Below are 18,528 nucleotides of genomic sequence, written 5' to 3' on the forward strand. Positions count from 1 at the left end.
CTCCAAACCAATTCACTATTCTCTCCCCCTCTTGTGCCACCAACTTTTATGCCCTAACTAAAGCAATATGAGTGTACCATTCAGCTAAAAAAAATCTGTGCAGACGGACACATTTTATAATTTTCTGTCATACTACAACACTGTGCAACTGTTACAGGCTGTGTCCTACATAAGCCATCTGCAACTTTTTACAATAGTGCAAAATAAGCACACACCTAACACAACTGTGCCACTTCAGACCAGGGAGAATATACTGAGCGTCATCAATCTGCCTCAAATTCTCTGACAGTGACACAACTTGTCCAGAGGCTCAGACTGAGGCAGGGTTTGACCCAGTCTATCAGGGACACTACATTCCAGTCATCATTTACAGAGAGAGGGAAATATTGTACTAGTCTGGCCTAAAGGTGGTAAAAACACTGTAGAGCTAACTTTAGAAGAGCTAGAAATCTGCTGCCTCTGCTTCCCAGCACTGATTGGATGGGACTTGTCAGTCAAGCTTTTGAATGGCCACTAAATGGCTGAGAGGAGGCTCTCAGATTAGTGCCAGGAGGAAGGAAAAATAATGGAGGAAGAAGAAGATGAAACAAAAGGCCGTTTGTTGTGGCTGATGTGTGATGAATGCAGCCAGTTGGGGGAGTTTTCACGCTCATTGGAGCAGGTCATTATGCAGGATTTGCTGCTCGCTCGGCCCAGACCGGTCCTGTATTAGTTTACTGAGATGCATGCGACTGACGGTGTGTGTTTTCCCCTAAAATGCTTAGCTAGCTCTCAAAAACACACTCTAACACACCCCTTATTGTATGTCTCCTAGGACACACTGGCATTGAGCAGCTGCTTCTAAACTGTAATAATTCAACCAAGGCTGTGTGTGGAGAGTATAAACAGAAAAAGGTAAAAAAATAAAATAAAAAAGTCCAAATGGAAAAATTGATTTGGATCGCTGTGATCAATGATAGAAATTATCATACAAATAGTTCAAACACTGAGTTATGCTTTCATATATAAAATATCTTAAATGATTAAACTACTTTAATAGCTTTTATTTTTAAAAATATCCCGTATTTCACTACAGCACTGCAAAAATTGAATTCATAAACTCTTAAGATATTTTTTTTTAGGTCTGGCATGACTTGTGCGACAAAACTCCAGTCACAGAAAATGGTTTTGTGTAATTTTCACTTTAAAACTTATCATGACACTCCTTTTAGTCACACTCACCAGACAATAAGTTAAAGCATCTCATTTAAAGGCATGCAGAAAAAGAAAAGAAATAGGCCCTGCTTATAACTATGAACATATATCTGCAAATGCACCAAGCAATTTTCACTTCTTAAATACCTTAACATGAAATTAAATATAGACTGCTCATTTCAAGACACTAAATGACTATTTTGTTTTATTGGCAGATTTTTTCACTCATTACACGCTATTCAGACACAATTTTAGCCACTTTTTTAAATCTTGTAACAAGATGTTTATCTGGACTTTAATGTGAATGTGACTCATTGCAATTAGATATTTTAGGGTAGAATTTAGAAAAAGTTAACTTTACACAATTTGGGTTTTGTTGCTGCAAAGTCTGATTAAAAAAATTCAAATAGGCTGATAAATGTCCAGCACTTTGGATCTTTGATCTTTAAACTGAATTCTATAAAAAAAATCTCGTGGCTAACTATAAGATGACAGCAGATACTGTAGAACTGCAAAGAAAATCTGTATAACACTATAAATTAATTTATTTTGCTATGACTTTTCAAAACAAATTTCTAAGTTCATAAGTAATTCTTATAGCTGTCTTGATTTTGGAACCAAATGGTTGCAAAGATGTATTTTATGGTTTTTGACTTTTAGATTTATGATTTAAATCAGTGGTTCTTAACTGGTGGGTCCAGACCCAAATGTGGATCTCTTTCCATTGGGTCACAAATACATGCCAGAAAAAAAAGGCAAAAATGTTATGTACAAAAACACTTAGTAGATAAACAGAAAATTAATTTCTATACTTTTTTTTTTTTTTTTTTTTTAAGGTTTTATTATGATAAGAAGTAAATTTCAGTATTTGTCTCAAGATTTCTACTTATGTATCTCCTGTTATTTGGAAGAAAAACAGATATTCCCAAGATAAGATACAATTCCTCACAAGATTACCAAATTGTCATTCTGTCTTGGAAAGTTGAAGTCCATGCCCTTCTGTAATGATGTGATTTTTTTTTCAACATGATTGTTCTGTCCAGTCTCTTTATTCAGTTATGTTTTGTTCGAAGCAGGACATCTGGCGATGACGGTGGAAGGGAAACTGATCTGATTCATCTTTTAAAGGGTAAAGTTGTAGGTTCATAGCTGCCACCTCTGTCATGACAGGATCCAACTACATTGCCTTCATGTTTTCTGAGTGATATTTCTGCAAACAGAAATATGAAACAAGCCACAGTGTTATGGATTATACCCGTGAAAGCAAGAGTTAATTTTTCTAATTTGTAACAAGAAATGCTGGTGAGAAGCTAAAAATGAGGCTATAGGCGCTGTGTTTGACACTGTTACACATGAAGAATTTTTCACAGTATTCAGAAGTTTGGTTGTTTTCTGTGTAAGTAATCCATTTAAGTTAACAGTCAAGCAATGAGATTTTCTCGAGAAACTTTACTTCAAGTTCATATAATTTCTCAACCATAAAATGTTAGATCTAAACTTATGACAGCAGCATAATGAAAGATTGAAAAGTCATTAAATGTACTTAAAGGGAATGGTAAAAAAAAGGTGCAGATTCCTGTGACTTGCCCATGGAGCAAGGTGAGGCATTCAGGACCTGATGGTGGTGAAAGGTGTTTTTCCATGAGGGAATTCTCCAATTAACACCCCAACGCTGACATGAGTTACTCTTCAAGTTTGCACTTGTCTGTGTGCAGAGGTTGTTTGTGTGGTCAGGGAAAAAGCTATGAAAGAGACAGCAGAAGAAAACATGAAGTGTTAAAACTCTAATGAGGACATACGGTAACTTCAGAGGCCTCATTTATTCATGTTTTAGGCCATATCAATGAAAACTTAAGAAACTGACGTGGGCGTCACAAAACTGCACATCATGTATATTCTATAGAGGATTGGATACTTTAGCTTTGAGTTATAGTTTCTTCCTTTATTGTTGGTAAAAGCATATGTTTTAGTCTTCCATTAAATCTGAAAAACTCTCATTGTTGACTTTGTAAGGTACAACTCAAAAAGCCTGCCTCCACGCTTTGACAGCATCAGCACAATAAGCCACGCTGTTAATCTGATTTTACATCGCACTGAACAGAATGACTTTTTTCATTAATGCCTATCATGTGAAGGCAACATACGGACGGTGACACAAAGACGCAGGTTCATCACTAATGCTGACGACTTGATGTCCTATAGGTGTTTTTCAAGAACTGTGATGCATTGTTGTTTTTTTTTTTCCACATATTTTCCCACATAGAAACGTGTCACATTTAACACATTGTTATTAGAAACAGATGTTGATTTTATCGCCGGTGTCTGTGGCTTCTTTCACAACGTCGACACAGTGTCATATGCGCTGGGATACCAGGACACATTTGCATGACATACACACCTGTCCTCCACAATCCAACATGCCGCTGTAACACAATACGCAAGTAAAACTCTGGAGAGTAATGTTTCATTACATGATGAACAGAAGGTGAAAGCGAGGGAGGGGAGACGGGGAGGCATACAGATGCATAACTTAAGTAAAAGCCATCCAAACCCATATTTGTTTACAGATTTGTTTAATAAGGAAAATATATGCAAACAAATGAATTTGCCTGTGGTTGTAACTGTGTATTAAGATCATCACTTACAAGGCCAGGTCTCCTCTAGCCCTCTACGGTAACCATCCATCATGCATTATTAAGGAAAATAGAATCTGCATAAAGCAGAAACAATGCCTGGAAGAAGTTTATTTATTTATTTGTTTTATCTTTTCTGCACTAAGCAGCAGATCCAAGCACTCAGTTGCTGTAAGCTAATTATAAAGCATTTGATCTCTGTGCCCCCAAGATGTGCAATTATAACCTTGGTAGAAATTAGGGAAATATTTTACAATTAAAAATAGCAGCATGAAGACGCTCTGACAAAATTCATGGCGACATCTCACCTTTTTTGTGCGTGTGCAACATGGGTTTTGGTACCGAACAGGACAGTAGGGTGATCTAACACCGCCGGTGCCCTGCAACCACAGCTGACCTCGCTGGAGGGAGATAGCAAAGAAAGAAGGAAACATACCATTTCCCAAAGCTGCTCCACTTCAAGTTTACTTTCAGCATTTTAACTAGAGAGAAAGTTCCAGTAGGAGGGTAATTTAGCAAACTTGAAGCACTTTAAGGAACCTGTAGCTTTGGCGCTGCTGCAGTGTTATCTACGCCGAGATCACACAGCCACCGCCATTACTTTCTGGTGTATCTCCCTGCAGATCGCACAAGGAAGACAATTGCCATTACCATTTTATTAAAATGTGTCCTATCAGCAACATTTCCCCCACCCTCACATATCCAACCTCCTTTTTCCTTCTTTTCCCCCTTATAATTCTAATCATCATTCCCCTCCATCACTTGCTGGGTCTAATTCCCCCTATTCCTTCGTTTGCAAAGGACCTCTGCTTTCATCCTTGAGAAGGGCTTTAATTCGAAGTGCGACGCTGAATAAAAGAAGGGAAGACGAGGGGAGAGAGAGAAAGAGAAAGCCAGAGTGATACGGAGAGACAGAGCGGTAGCGGAGACGTTCGGGTGTCAATCAATCGGGCGCAAGGGGCTGCGAGGGTCTGTGACTAGTGTGCGTTTGATCTGTGTCTTTCAAAGGGGGAACAGCGGGAAGGGCCATCACAGATGATTTGGCTCTTGCTGCTGGCCCTGGTGCCACTCTGACAGAGAGCAATCACAAGCAGGTTAATTCAACATCTACCTTCTTAATCTTTTTTTCCCCTGTCTCTTTCTTTTGGTCTCGTTCTGTCTACTTAGATGAAACACTGCTCTTTCCACTACCACCCCACACCTCCCCTTTTTCTCTTTTGAAAGAAGGAAAGATCACAAGTGTACTTTCAATGCCTTCTTCAACCACCAGTCTGATTGCTTTGGTCTTAATCAAGTGAAGAGGGTTGTTGTTTTTCAGCTTTCAGTGATGCTTTATTTACATGTTGGTGAGAAAAGTCACATTTCTGAACACACTGTACTGTATCAATGAAGGCTAAGTGGGATGAGTAATTTCTCCTTGAAATCTGGTGCTGTAAGTTTTCTTCTAGGGGTAAGACACACCATCAGCTGTATTTTTGGATCATTTCTTTTGCTGTCAGTCTCCGGGTTCATATCTGTGGTGTGGTGTGAGCAGAATATAAATAAGAGCGTCAGGATGACATCTTGAAAACATGCTGCTTAACTTCACAGAAAGAGGAGGATATATTTCCTCCAGATGACGGAAAGTTGACGTGCACTGCAGACAAGATCTGACCTTCACTCATAAAACTGAAAACTGAAACCCTCAATGAACTCTGCTGTATAGAAACTCAGTCAATTTTATAACCAAGTTCAGAATAGCCCCCATAAGTATGGGCAAAGGTGCAACACAGCAACATGTAACTTCACCAAAGACCAGCCATGCACAAGGACAATCAGAGGTGAGGGAAACTGAGATTAAAATCAGAGACAGTGTGCTTTGGTTAAGAAGAGAGGGTGAAGAGAACATTGCTAAAGCAATAGATACAAGGACGAGGTCTGCAAATGCAGCAAGGTCAGCAAAAATTCAACAGGCCAAGATGGGTTGCCTGTTAAAGAAGATGTGCAGTGCTGTGCTGACCTCTGATGTGAAACAGGGGAGGAGTCGGACCTGGAGGTACAGTTCCCAGCACCTTTGAACACCGCTAGCACCAACCTCAAGACCATCCCAACTCTATCAATGGCTGTGGCACCAGTTTGATGATGACGTGACTGCGGGGCCAGAACCAACAGAAAAGGGTGATGTGGGAGTCATAGCAAATAACAATGCTCATTAAATCACACCTTCAACCATCACCATCCAAGTCCCAGGGAGGGCTCACCTCAGGATGAGACTGGCAGCACTTGGCTGATTTATAGTGATGCAGCTGCGGTTCAGAGTGGGTGATAAACTGGTATTAACACTCTGAGCCCTAGGCTATTTTTAAACATTTTGTCTGGCCTGGATTTCTTGTCGTAAAAAGATTGTTAAACATCATCCCTGTGGTGCACAGTCAAGCTCTAAACATCCTTTTTTTTACATCATTAGAACAGCATAGTGAAGGGCTTTCAGAGGGGAAAAAGTAAGTGGTTATAATTTAAGGTTCAAAAGTTATTCAACTTTTTGCAACCGGTCTCTCTTGTATTTGACAACATCTGTCTTAAACGGTATAATCACTGGTGTATTTTCTGCGTGTGCTGCTCAGTTAAACTAATTGCAATCACAATCCCAATTGCAATGTCAGGCTGTGCATTTACATAACCACATAAAAGGCAGCAATTATTTTTGATTTAAGTGATATTAAATAATACTTTTTGGAAAATGTTAGCTTATTTTGAAAGCAGTACTGACCCATGACACCTTCATGTAATTTATTGGGTCTGACGTATACAACTGGTGTCACAGTTTAACTGGTGTAAGATTAAGTGGTGACACTCTGTTAAACATTCTATTGAGCTGCTGGATTGCTAATTTCAAGAATGTAAGTGTCTTCAGAGACATACTTGGAAAGATTTCACTGGGGCACAAAGTACAACCACATCTGATCTATTACAAGCAATATTAAACAATATTACAAACAAAAATTTAGGTGACTTTGCAGATACTTGATTAAAACAAAATAAATTGCAGTGGATCACTTTCTGAAACAAAAAAATACGATAAATTAAAGGAAATATTTGAGTCTCATGTTTTGGATGAACAAGGGTTTTGGTGGGCACCAGAAGATATTCAGGTCTTCAATTGGGCTGACATGGCCCTGATGTCCAGGAAGTCGAAACGCATGGTCTTAATCAAGCCGAGAAGACCTGTTGAAGGAGCCTCTGAAGAGAGAGGAGTAAAGAAAAGGCAGGATGGAAGGCCCACTGTGGGTCTGTGGAAGTGCATTGAAGGTGCTCTGCAGGGCAGTATCTACACCAGGTCCTCAGCCTCTTGAGAATGTGGAAATATAATTCATAACCAAGTTTAAGATAACCCAAATAACCACAGACAAAGGTGAAACAATGCAACAACATAAAACTTCTTCACCAAAGGTCAGCCATGCATGAGAGCAAACATAGGTGAGGGAAATTGAGGTTAAAAGGTAAGAAGAAGCACAAAAAGTGCTTTAGTTAAAGGTGAAAGGTTGAAGCGAATATGAAGCAGGAAGGTGCTTGTAAGAGTAGGTGAAGGTAGCAAGGTTAGGACATGGAAGTGAAGGAGAACAAAGACAGAAGTTGCTCCTTAAATTTGGTTATGTACCCAGAGACTCAAAGGAATAAACTTTCCGGAGTCAGCACAAAGACACCAACTCCAATCCATTAGTTTCAATAGGAAATAAACCTCAGAGCGGCCTGAATGCAGGTATTTTCTTGTAATGTCCCCATCTGGCCTCTTTCCCATGGAGCTCCCCTTCGACTCTCCTGCTTTTATTTAAGGTCAAAGGGATAACAGGATAAAGGCTGTCCTCTCTGCTCCCCTGAAGGACAGCCACTCTGCCGATTGGATTTGGTGGTCTTCAAGGACAAAGGAAGAACACCGTGATACAAAGGAACCAATAGAGGAGGAACAAGATTTCATCTGTCTCCATGGCCTGAGTGATTGGCAGGGATGGCCGGACCAGCAATCTGAGCTCTGGCTCTTTGTGGCTCGGTGCCCTCCATCACCACTGAATAGGGAGACTTGATCCATCGACAAAAACACACTCAGGGGTTCTGGAGGATCTAACCTCTGTGGAATAAAAGGGCCGAGGCCAGGGTGCAAGGGCAGCCAGGTGATTTGATTCATAGGAATGGTTTCAAATGTGGATCTGTCTGTGGGTGGATACTGTATGGGACAAGGAAGTGGTGTGGGTCAATTACTTGAAATAGTGGGGAAAATATTTGAATGGGGACATATTACACTACAAAGTACTGTTATTGTGCTTTCAGGCAGTGATTTAATATGGCACTTTAACAAAGTCCAGGTCCTGAAAAAGACAGATTAAAAACACCTGTCAAAATTAATACAGTTATAGATTTAATATAATACCTTACACTTAAAGCACATCTTTTAACTTTTTCAGATTCCACTCATGCTTAAATTTGGCAGATGATGAGTTCAAGATTGAAATGTTAAGATGGACAAGATTTTGCTTTTAGTGGGGGAATACACACAGCAGTTCAAGAGCCAGGCTATAAACCGTCAAATGACCAGTGATTGCAAATGGCGATAGAAGTGGAGAGGAGTGATAAAAACTGAGGGCAACAGGATGCAGGACACTGTGAGAACAGCTTGACTCCAGTCTGCTGACTGCTCAGCTGCTCTCTGTCTCAAATCTGTCAGTAAAGTTGGCAAGACTATTTTGAATCAGACTTCAGTATCCTAACTAGGGTACCATAACTATCACAACTAACTACCATTCAGTCACCATTCAGTCTCCTCTCAACCTGAAATCTTTGATTGTGTGAAATTTTTATATTGAGTTTTTGAATTTTAACATGTAAATTTATGTCTTTTTCACTGTGAATTGCTTTGGCAATGAAAGTTACCATTTCCATGACAATAAAGCCTTTGAATTGAACTGAACTGAATCATAACTAGGTGTGTAACAGCACACAGAGGCCACAGACTGGTTTATACCTTAGGTCAAAGCTTAGTGCAGGTTCAGTTCATTTGGGGGAAAAAAAAAAACGTCAAATCCTGAGTTTGGAATCTGAGGTTCCCTCAATTATCATTTTTAACCGACTGTACTGTTATTTAGAACTACCTGAGATAGTTGGTCTGTGGTGTATTAAACATGAAAGAAAAGGGGAAAAAATACGCGAAATAATGACAAGGTTAATATTGCTGGATTTGATGTGCACCACATGTGCATTTAGGAGCAATGCACCATATTTATGACTTATGAAGTGTGCTATTTCAATGTCACTCAAAACAAGAAATGATGATGAAACTAAGGGTTAATAGTAAAAGTACAAACATCAACACATAGCAGCTTGGTATGAACATGATGGTCATAACTTTATTCCACCATCACTGTAAGTTCTTCCACAGACCAAAACATGCTACTTTGAGACAAAATAGCAAATATTAGCATCTGACTCCATGGAGAAATTTGTCCATGAGTCTGTAGTAGTACCTGCTTTATCGACACGCTGCTCTTTCCTCAAACATCTGTCCAACATAGCTGTCATTGTTAGCAGTTATAGTTGTCTGTCTCTGTGCCCAGGTGAGCGAACATCATTGAAGTGTTTATATTTTCTAATATCTCACTCACTATTCTGCAATATTTCCTTAGAAAACTCAATCAAGTTCCACCTTTTTCTAAATGATTCTTCTTTGTTGTGTCTTGAAAATCTGGTTTGTTGGCTGCATTGCTCAACACTGCCCCCATGTTTGGTGGTGGTATTGCTATGTTTGGTCCATAATCATAAGTTCCATAGAGAACAGTCTAAAAACAGACAAAATGAGTGAGAGCACAGACAAAGTGGTCTGTCCGTAGAGCCATAAATGAGCCTTTAGATGTACCAAGAAAATCTGCTAAAAATGCTAAATCAGTCATAATATTGCAGCTTAAACAGCATGTGCACAGTGCACTAGTAATGATTCATTGCTTGAGTAATGACAGCAAAATCAAGGACTCAGTTCCTCGTTCTGTCGTTTCATGGCAAGAAGGTTCCTGGTTCGATCCCCATCGGATCCAGGGTCCAAGAAGATACTGAATATGTTAAACGGTGACTCTAAATTGCCCGTAGCTGTGAGTGTGCTTGCTTGTTTGTCTCAATGTGTCAGCCATGCGACTAACTGGTGACCAATCCAGGGTCCTTCCTTTAACTCGATGTCAGCTGATATGTGCTCCAGCCTCCTATGACCTCGATAGAATGGGCAATGTAGATAATGATGGCTGGAATACTGAATGTTGTTAATGTGTGACAAAAGTGCCTCTCCAATGTTTTCAAAGCAGATCAGGAGAGGTAAAAACACTCCTAACATACCTCACACCACAGGAGAATCTGGCAACATCATCTTCAGAGACTAAAAACAGAACTCTGCTTATTTTTACCAGATGGATGAATCAGAGTGAAAATTATATGATTATCTCGTATTGTGAACCCTGCATAACCCTTCTACCAGATCCTTGCCAATCTCATGAGAGGACTCCTTTGTGAAACACTTGATCTCTCTAACACCAATTATTTTACAGAGCCTCTTCAAGAAAAGATAAAACAGTTGGTTACCTGCATGAAGGTAGGCAAGGTCAGGATTTTCAATATCAGGGTGATTTTCCTTCAGGTGGTTGCGAAACTCCATGGGAGAGTTTGTGGCGTGGTTACATTTGGGACAGTTGTACATCTTCACGCCCTCATGTTTGCCTGTATGGAGAATGTGCTTCCGGATGTTCTCGGCACAGTTGGATCTGAGGGAGACAAACAAAGATAAAAGGCTTAATGCCTTTTTGGAATACATAAAAAAACCCACAAAGATTAAAAGATGAGTGTCCTGAGGGATAAAACACAAGATAAACGCTTGGCTATGTTCCCAAGAAAGGTTTACTGTACTAACATTTTATTTTCTTACAATGATGACACACAGTAACACACACTCACAACCACACACATATTACACACACTCTTGGAAAAAAAATAGCTGGGCTTTGGAGATGAGGGAGCAGCCGTGTTTGGACAGACTCTCAAAGCATTTATTGCCTAAATACGCCTGTGCAGTTCAGTCCCACGACAAGCAAATAACTAAAGATCGATTTTACAAACATGTAATCCTGGCTTGTTGCACAAATATTTAAATCTTGCAAAGTCTTTGATATTCTTTCATGATCTGATAAACCTTTTTAGATATTTTCCTTCAGATTTTAAAGAGTGTGATGTCTGAGATTGCTGCAGATCTAGAGGCCGAGAGATATTTCTGAAGACATCCATCATGCATTATGTATCTTTAGAAAGGTATAAGAAGAGTGTTGCATTGTGTATGCATTAATGTGTATGTGAGGGTTTGCGGTCTTTGGGCTGGTCAGATAGGGCAGGCCAAGCAGCGAGCTGCTGCAGGGTGTACGATGTAATGATGTCAGCTCAGAGAGTCACACACACTCTGCTGATTAATGATGCTGCCTGACCTGCTCCCAGGCTCTATCTAAACCTGCCCAGAGACACACAAACACAATAGGCAGGACAAACATGCACATACATACATACATTCACGGACAAGAGCAAACCTCAGTTAGCACCAAAGTAAAAATCTGATCTCTGATATGACTACCCAGGTGCATATACAGACCTGAATCCATAAACATCCCACTCCTGTACACATAAGAGCACAACAATGCACACATATAATGCATCATACAAGCAAGCATGTGCAGTGTAGAACACAGTCCATACACACATAAACACACACCATCATCTGTTGATGGATGGGGCACTCGTGCTCAGTTTGGACCTGACATTCTCGGACAGTATAATACGCAATTACTCTCCCTTATCACCTTGGCCGGGACAATAAAGCCTCACAGTGCCATAGCTCACGCCAGCCGAGGAGAGAATTTGTTTTCACTTTTGCAGAGACACCTCTCTCCATCATGGGGTCCGGCCTGGGCTCCAGTGGGGCCTTAAAAAAAACTAAGCAGGTCCTTACTGGGCTCTGTTCGTGCTGTATGAATAACATGAGCGCTCGCCACTGCGGGACAATGGGGGCTCTTCACAATACAGAAACACTGCAATAGACTGGGATGCCACACTAGCAAACATAAAAACATTCTTTTTTAAAGTTCTAGTCTACAGCTCTGAAGAAATTTCTGTTTTACTAGATCACTGGTTAATAAAACATCACACTTTATAGTGCAGACATGGATCGACTATAACCTTATGACCAACTGAGCAATCTAACTCAATAAAATAGTGGGTATCCTGTAATAACAGGATTGGCAGATATTAGCTCCCAAAGTTAATTTTAAGTATTGGTAGATATCAAACTTCCAGCCAATATTTCAACTTATATCTTTTGGCTGTGAAAATTGGCTGTATGTAACAATATGTCTAGAATTTTAGCAAGACCAACAGACCTGCAGTACTGTGCAGAACTTTTAAGCATGTTTGGGCCAGCAATTGAGGTTGAAGGGGTGTAATTGCAAGGGAGCCTGATAAGCGACCTTGCACATTAGAAACATGTCTTGATCGCTGTGCAACACAGTGCAGCCCTGAGCAACTTGAGACAAGGGGGCAGAGATTACAGGAGAACTGTGAGTTCACACAGGAATAGTATAGTCAACAGTTGATTATTTTCCCATTTTGTGGGAGTTGATCTGACATTAATTTCAACATGATTCCATGATTTTTTTGCTTCTGCCATGGATAAAAAATTGACTCACACCTACGATTTGAAAAACAAGTGAATTATGTTTACAAAAAGTTAAATCCAAATTAAACTGTTTTAGGATGATCAGAATGTATCTTTCATTAAACACAGCCAAACTCTATTTGCATGCTATGATATTTTCACATCTGTCTTACTGCCTAACTTCCTGGTCCCAAGCCTCAGTAAACAACTTTAAAACCAATCATATCCATATGTAACCAGACAATAAAACTGCAAAAAACTCCACATGAGAGCCAAGGGGTCTGTTGCAAAGACTCTGAATACCCATGTCATGTGAAATTTCAGTTTTTATTTGTAATACATTTGCAGAAAAAAACATATTGGCTAAAGCTGAGTCTAAAGAATGCAAAACATAAAGAACCTCATTGACTGATATATGATAGACATCGACCTTATTCCATCATTGCCAATTAACTAGCATGTATTGCTGTGTTTACATTTACACACTGGTTATAGGTAGGTTCACAGGCAAATCAAGGCCACATCTGTTGACTTTTCTTCCTCGTAATGAAAAAAGTCAGACTTAAGATTTCAAACTGTCACATGCTCATAAATTAAGGTAAATCATGGCTCTAAAAAATGCATTAAATACTAAAAGTGAACTGATTTCTTATTCTAAAGCAGGAGCATAAATAGATAAAATTTGAAGCAGAGCTAAAAGGTTCTAAAGAGAGCGCGGGTGGATTCCTAGGGGGGCCATGCTATCTCTCAGATATGGTAATGGAGTAATTGTCATATTAAAACAACACAACGTGCGTTTAGGAGTCAGCAGGTGTCACAGTTAGTGAAAGCCCACACCAGCCCTCCTACTATACACCGTATTAATTAGTCCAACACTGTTTCAACTTCCTCCCCCATCCGTGCACTCACCATGGGAATCAGCTGTGCTGATGCTCAACGGATACATCACCCCTTCCTCTGCCTCTTCCTGTCTCTCCCCTTTATTTTAGCCATTTCCATATTCCTCCTCCCAGCCAGTGTATGGTAATGGGTGAGGTGTAATTGAGAGGCGCTTCGTTAGAGGAGATTTAAATGTGTTTCTTTGTGTGTGTTAAGAGTTAGGAGGGGGGTTCATTTGGATCATTGGTCCTATTTGGATCTTATTTGCCAACTAGGCCCAGCTATCATCATTAATGCCTCCCTCTTCCTCACTCGTCCTTTCCTTCACTTTAAAAGGTCGCAAACCTCCCTGGCACTGACAGTGCGCGTGTCATCCTCAAAGCTGCCATCGCCTCCAATAGAAAGACTCCTTTAACAGGTAGATTGAAACATTAATGTCGCAGCATTCAATAAACAATAATAGCCCCAGAAGGATGGGAACTTGGCATGAGTCAGAGGCTACATATCAATTAGACCATTTAAGATGCCACTGTGACTTTAATGAGAGAAAAAACTGGTCATTGTGAACAATGGAGATGATTGCTTAAACACTAAAGTACAGAAGTTTTGCTGGCTGCATAAATAGCTGCAGAATAGTCAAGTAGACATCATTAATTGACAGCCCAGGACTCCCAGAGCAATATCATTAGAATATTTTTACCACTATTCCCCTACTATAATTATCCCCCCCATTATCTGTCTCTGTCTGAATAGGAGATGAGTGGCATTTGATAGATCATTCACTCCCTGCTCATTTACATGCATTTGAGAAGCAGCCTTGATGGAGATCACATTGTATCAAGCAGGGACCATCGTTGTCCTCCATTATATTTAATATGGATATTTTTAATAGGGGAAATTAGATGTAAATCTGATAGAGATATTTTCATGAGTCAGTGCTGCCAATCATACAAGTACCTCAGACCTGAATGCGTCTTTACATCTGCGCCGTGTTTTATTCCATAAGCCACGCTTACACTCAAAGGTCAAATGTGCTAACTCATCTGGTAGCTCCTTATCGTGGTCAGACCACCAGAGACGTCAGGGTTTTAAACATGCATTCACATTGTTAAAGCAGGGCGGAGGCGAGGCCCCTTCGTTGCTCCCTGAGGCCCCTGCATTCAATTCCTCATCCTCACATTAGTAAGCCAGCGGGGCGTTACCCCAACCTCCCTCCTCCTTCCACCTTGCCCTCCCCTCTTCCTTGCCCTCTGGACCCCTTAAGAACCCCCAGGGCCACCAAAATGTTAATTGGGCTTCTAATTTACTGTTTCATTTGCTACTATCTGTAATGATCATTAAGTATCAGCGCAGGAACAATGGGGCCAGGCACATTTGGCTCGTTCTACGAACAGTATCGTTCTGATAGGCCTGTGTGGTGGTTTGATATGGGACCAAAATTCCCCCTCAGGAAGAAAAAAAGAGATCTGCAGTTTTATATGATTAACTATTCCTTGCATACATTTTCAGTACAAAGGCCTATAAACGAATAAGACTGAGTTTAATGAGACACTATGTTATGATTAACAGATGAACGCAGGACTGTGTCTCCTTCACGTTGCTTGAGTTTCTACCCTTGGTTTTGGAGGTTCAGTATGTTGTAAGTTTCAGACTTTCTGTCAACGCAGGAACACAATTCAAGGCAAAAATTAGTAAAATCTCGCAATTTCAAAATTTATCCTCACATTCAAAAGTGTTGGTCCAAAAACGTTAAATTCCACATTGGCCAAATAATGCATAATCCAGACAAAATAAAGTTAATCAGCCGTGGATATCAGAAATAAAGTTGACTGTGCCTGTCTGTATAAAAACATAACAACACAAATGTGGACACATCTTCTTATATGACAAATGCATATCTTATTTGACTTTATGACAAGCCAATTTGTGGCTGAATTGCCAGATTGCTTCTCCTGCTGGGTCCCGAGGTCACAAGTTCATGCAGGAATAGAGAGAACAAACAAACAGGATTTAACTCAATCTGAGGTTGATTACCTTCTCTTTTGCATCATGTTCTGAAGTAATTTTAAAGAAAATGTTTTATTTTGATTTGCCCTTTTACGTAGTGTTTTATTTTGAAATTCACCAGATGCTTCATGCATTCCTGTTTCTAAATTTCCATTTGGGCCAGTCTGCTGTTTTTCCTTTCCTGGCAGACTAAGGAAAAGGACATGCTGAACCAGGCCTTTAATTTCAAAATCACAAACCAGAGGTAATCTGCCCATTTTGTCTATGCCATATTCCACTAATGTGGAAACAGAAAGCTTGCTATTGTAGAAGTTTCAAGAACAACTTTACTAAACTCAACTGTGTGTTCTTTCTGGGTCATTGAGAAGCAGACTGAAAAAAAATATTCCATTGTTGTAGTCAAACATATCTGCTACAACAAGGTAAGTATGGCTCTCTGTTGATCATTTTCCTTGCTAGTTAGATCAGTGGTTTCCAACCATTCCAACCACAAGATTAAGCCACAGTCGAATGCATACCATATAAATATTCTTATAAAACAGACTCCTTAAAACATATTGCAGTAATTTATGATGTTGTAAAGCTGTACAGTAATTATGTATGGTTGTACAAATTCCCCTGGCTCACCTAGATTTTCCTCACACCATTTGCGAACCAAAGCTCTAGATTCTCAGTGTATGAGATGTGCATGAGAAGTGCCGCATACACAGGCAATCTGAAAAACCAACATGCAAACACAAATGACATCAAGCTGTGTCATGGCCAAGATGTGAGTCCTACACACTCAGCCTAGAATGGGTTTCAGTCATTAACTGAGGAGCTGTTTTTTTGGTAAATTTCAGAGTCCTGGTAGTGCCAAACATTTGCCATTTGAGAATTCTGGAGGCCATTGTGCTCTTGGCAATCTTCAGCAGATTTTTTTTTTTTTTGCCTTCCCTAGATCTGTGCCTTGCCACGATCCTGTCTCTAAACCCTTTAGGAAATTCCTTTGACTTCATGGCTTGGTTTTTGCTCCGATATTCATTGTCAGCTGTGAGGTCTTCTATAGAGAGCTGCATTAAAACAAAATCCAAAAAATGAAGGGGGTCTGAACACTTTCTGAATGCAGTGTACATCTACGGTCTCTTGGTAGGTCACAATCAAAACATCACATCATGTTTCAGCTGCATGTCAGGTAGTAATATCACATTTTTATCAGTCAACACAATAAATATATTTTTTAATCAAATATACAGTCTTGTGGTGTAAAAGTGCACTTGCAACTTGGCTCTACAACACTTTGGTCAACATTTGTTCTTTTTAATAGTATTTTACAATTAAATTTACAATTACTCAACTAAATTTAGACTTATCAGTATGACGTAAAATCCTGTGTAAACTTGTTGGTCATAGATACACAATCTATGACATTAGGGAAGACTTGATCATTTCAGCTACAAGGTCATATAATCCTTTGATAATTGTAGAATGATATCCTGACAACAATTATACCTTCTTGTCATTTCTTTTTCTCTCAGCTGGACTGCTTACAAAATGACTGGAACGCTTCACTGCAGCGGAGCAGGTGTAGCAAGCTGCTGAAATGACTTTGTCACAGAGGGGAAAAAACGAATGAAGAGTACATCTAAAACCAATGATGGGTTTGAGATCATTCCCTTTCACACCCCTCTGCCACAACCTGACGAGGAAGCACGGGATGAGAGAGAGAGAGAGAGAGAGAGAGAGAGAGAGAGAGATGGAGATGTGCAACGCCAGCCAAAACTTTTTCAATTTCACCGACAATTTCCTGTGTAATTACTGATGTGGTATGATGGTGTTTTAATGACAGGGACCTGCCAGTGACAGTGACATTGTGTGTGCGTCTGTGGATGTGTGAGATCTAGCTGGGCCTGTTGATGATGGCAGAGTGATGAGATGGAGCCGTGCTGTGGAGATTAGACCTGTCTGCCCTCCACCTCCCCCAGCTCCCACTCACACATACACACATACACTCATACAAAACGACGAGCATTAACGCACCCCTCCAAACTACCCTACGATGCCACCTGCTATCTCCCCATCACCCTCACTCACTTGTATACCACCCACAGACCCCCACTTCCCCCACCCATCAACCCCCTGATCATCAGTAGCACGTTGGCGGCCATCAGCGCTGCCAACCATGGGTGGGTCAATGAGCCGGTACCTGTAGTCGCACCAGGGGCAGCGGTATGGTTTCTCCCCGGTGTGAATCCGTTTGTGGCGCGATAGGTGGGACTGTGTGGTAGAGGCAAAGTTGCAGAGCTTACATTTAAAGGGTCTCTCTCCTGTGAGGGGGGAAGAAAATGATGATGAGAATGAGATACAGGGAATTTTTAACTAGTAAACAAATACAGTTTTTAACAATATTATATACCTTTTTAATCTTTTATGCCATTATTATGGAGAAGGAAAGGGGATAGAGTTAAAAACAGGGATGGAAAAGTGGTAACCTGACACACCAGATGGATTTGTTTCACACACCCATCTGGAAAACCTTTCAGAGACAGCATTTGGGAAAGGGCAGAGCCTTTGAGGAAAAACTCAGAGGGTGATTGGATGAATGTTCTGTCCGTCACATCTTTACAGGACAATCAGAGCAACAAAACATGTGACGTCGTAGCCACTACCGAGGTGCGCTGCTACTGAGGAGTAAACTCCATAGAGGACTGCATAACGCGAACCATGCCGACTGTAGACTTTTGTGGTTTTTGAAAAGAAAAACAACTCAGTGTTGTTCTTTGTTCTTCTTTTAACAAAGAAATGCCATCAAGTTCTGATAAAACTGATGCTATGGCAGCATTCACGCTATTGTCTTCCGACATAATTGCACTGGCCTCTTGTCTCTGCTCGCTTACGTCAAGACTCTGCCATGCATGAAAGTACTGCCCCTTGCTGATTGGTCCTGTCACTTTCTAACCAGGCCCAAACTGTTCAGATTGGAGCTTTACAAGATGGATTTGCCAGTGAGAAACACGGAAATGGGCGAATCCGTCTGTTTTGCAAGGTTAAAAACGTGGGGAATGACATGCAGGAAAGGAGCCACAGGTCAGACTTGAACCTGGGCAGCCCATGCACATGGGGCGTGATATT

At 40.4% G+C, this 18,528-nt stretch overlaps 1 protein-coding gene across 3 annotated transcripts in view; it reads right to left on the bottom strand.

The window, feature by feature from the left end:
* The window catches only part of znf407 (zinc finger protein 407), a 273,869-nt gene that overhangs the window by 72,893 nt on the left and 182,448 nt on the right, over positions 1 to 18,528 (bottom strand). For 2 of the 3 annotated variants that reach the window (XM_041794053.1, XM_041794052.1), the window contains 2 exons: positions 17,603 to 17,723; positions 10,422 to 10,600 (listed from right to left, as the gene is read on the bottom strand). In XM_041794053.1, coding sequence (XP_041649987.1) covers positions 10,422 to 10,600; positions 17,603 to 17,723 — 300 coding nt within the window. Of the gene's footprint in view, positions 1 to 2,818; positions 2,937 to 10,421; positions 10,601 to 17,602; positions 17,724 to 18,528 lie in introns of those variants that run through there. The other variant, XM_041794054.1, reaches the window with a different exon arrangement.

Source organism: Cheilinus undulatus, linkage group 8, assembly GCF_018320785.1.
Source record: "Cheilinus undulatus linkage group 8, ASM1832078v1, whole genome shotgun sequence".
NCBI lineage: Eukaryota > Metazoa > Chordata > Actinopteri > Labriformes > Labridae > Cheilinus > Cheilinus undulatus.